Source organism: Equus quagga, chromosome 14, assembly GCF_021613505.1.
Source record: "Equus quagga isolate Etosha38 chromosome 14, UCLA_HA_Equagga_1.0, whole genome shotgun sequence".
Classification (NCBI taxonomy): Eukaryota; Metazoa; Chordata; class Mammalia; order Perissodactyla; family Equidae; genus Equus; species Equus quagga.
Genome location: NC_060280.1, coordinates 21961717 through 21963410, shown reverse-complemented (window position 1 = coordinate 21963410; position 1694 = coordinate 21961717). Strand labels below are relative to the sequence as shown.

General features: G+C 42.1%; 1 protein-coding gene across 1 annotated transcript; it reads right to left on the bottom strand.

Moving 5' to 3' along the window:
* Positions 1-455: 455 nt before the first annotated feature.
* LOC124225458 (olfactory receptor 2D2) lies at positions 456-1402 on the bottom strand. The gene is given in 2 exon segments (XM_046638137.1): positions 456-931; positions 934-1402. Coding segments are annotated over 2 exon segments (945 nt in total).
* Positions 1403-1694: the final 292 nt, after the last annotated feature.

Genomic DNA, 1694 nt, shown 5'->3' with positions numbered 1-1694 from the left:
CCCTCATACACATACCTTTATAACCCACCTCAAATACACATGCAGGTGATGTGCATGCACACATACATGTAGCACCTAGTTCACAGTAAGTGATCAAGTGATGTTTATTAAATTATTGATTATTTGATGATGCAAAAAGATTTAAAAATACCAAAAGATACAGGAGTTGGAGTAGGATCTGGGATAGACAGATAGTAATATATAGAATGATAAAGATAGATTTTACAGGTTCCAGGGTTTATAAAATATGAATGTTTCTCAGGGGTTTTCCTAACTCAAGTGCCAAAAGACCATGGTCCATGAGTTATTGTCCTTATTCTAGAATGGAACTTCTGGATGAAGAATTGGAGGGCGAATCCACAGCCAGGCACAATGATAAGAATCGTACTATATTTGTCTTGCTCAGGGAACTACTCAGCAAGTCTTATGAGTAGGGAGCCAAGAAGGTGTCATTATCAGTGGAAAATTCCAAGCCTGCATGGAATATTTCTTGTGGCTACTTTCCTCAGAGCTGCCTTCACATCTCTGTTCCTCAGGCTGTAGATCAGGGGGTCAAGCATGGGGGTCACCATTGCATAGAACACAGACACCAGTTTTTCCTGTTCTTCGGAAGACTTTGGTGTCATGTAGGTGATAATTGCTGACCCATAAAAAAGGATGACCACCATGAGGTGGGAGCCACAGGTAGAGAATGCCTTGAGCCTTCCATCAGTTGACTTCATCATGACCACAGTCTCTATGATGCAGCCATATGAGATCAGAATTAGAGAAACAGGTATGAGGAGAATCATGACACCCATGAGGAAAATGACCATCTCTGAAGTGCGGGTGTCTGTGGATGCCAAGATCAACAATGCAGGGGCCTCACAAAAGAAATGAGCAATACTATTACAGCCTTGGTAGGGTAGCTTCAGTGTGAAGGTGGTGTCACTAGAGACACCAGAACACCAATGACCCATGATCCTGCAGCGAGCCGGGCACACACTCTCCACGTCATGATGCTAGGGTAATGCAAAGGGTTGCAGATGGCTACATACCGATCATAAGACATCACTGCCAGAAGGGCACACTGTGTACACCCAAAAATGAGGAAGAGTAGAAGCTGAGCAGCACAACGTGTGAATGAAATGGGCTTCTTCCTGGATAGCAGGTGGGCTAGGGCCTGAGGAACGATGTTGGTAGAAAAGCAGAGGTCAGCCACTGATAAGTTGAAGAGAAAAAAATACATGGGTGTGTGAAGCTGGGAGTCGACCTGAACAAGGGACATGAGAAGCAGATTTCCAAGTACAGTGACCAGGTAGACACCCAGGAATAAGATGAATAGCAGCTGCTGGGTGTGTGGGTCATCAGAGAGTCCCAGAAGGAGGAATTCTGTCACTTGTGTCTGATTTGTCTGTGTCATAGTTTGCTCTTTTCTCAGTATAGAGTCACTACACACTACATATATGTGTGTATAACCTATAAAATTATATAATTCATCATTTGAGAGCTTAAGAATTGTCCCAATAACTACCAACCATTTCAAGAATCCACTTTATAAGGTTTTTAGAAGATGATCAGGCTGCTTTAGTTAGAATGTTTTCAATGTTGCAAAACTTAATACTTTATAAAAGGATGCATTCATTTTAACTATCATCTGGCAAGTGAAGAGTAGATCACAACAACCATCTTCTTTATTCTGAATATCATGCTTC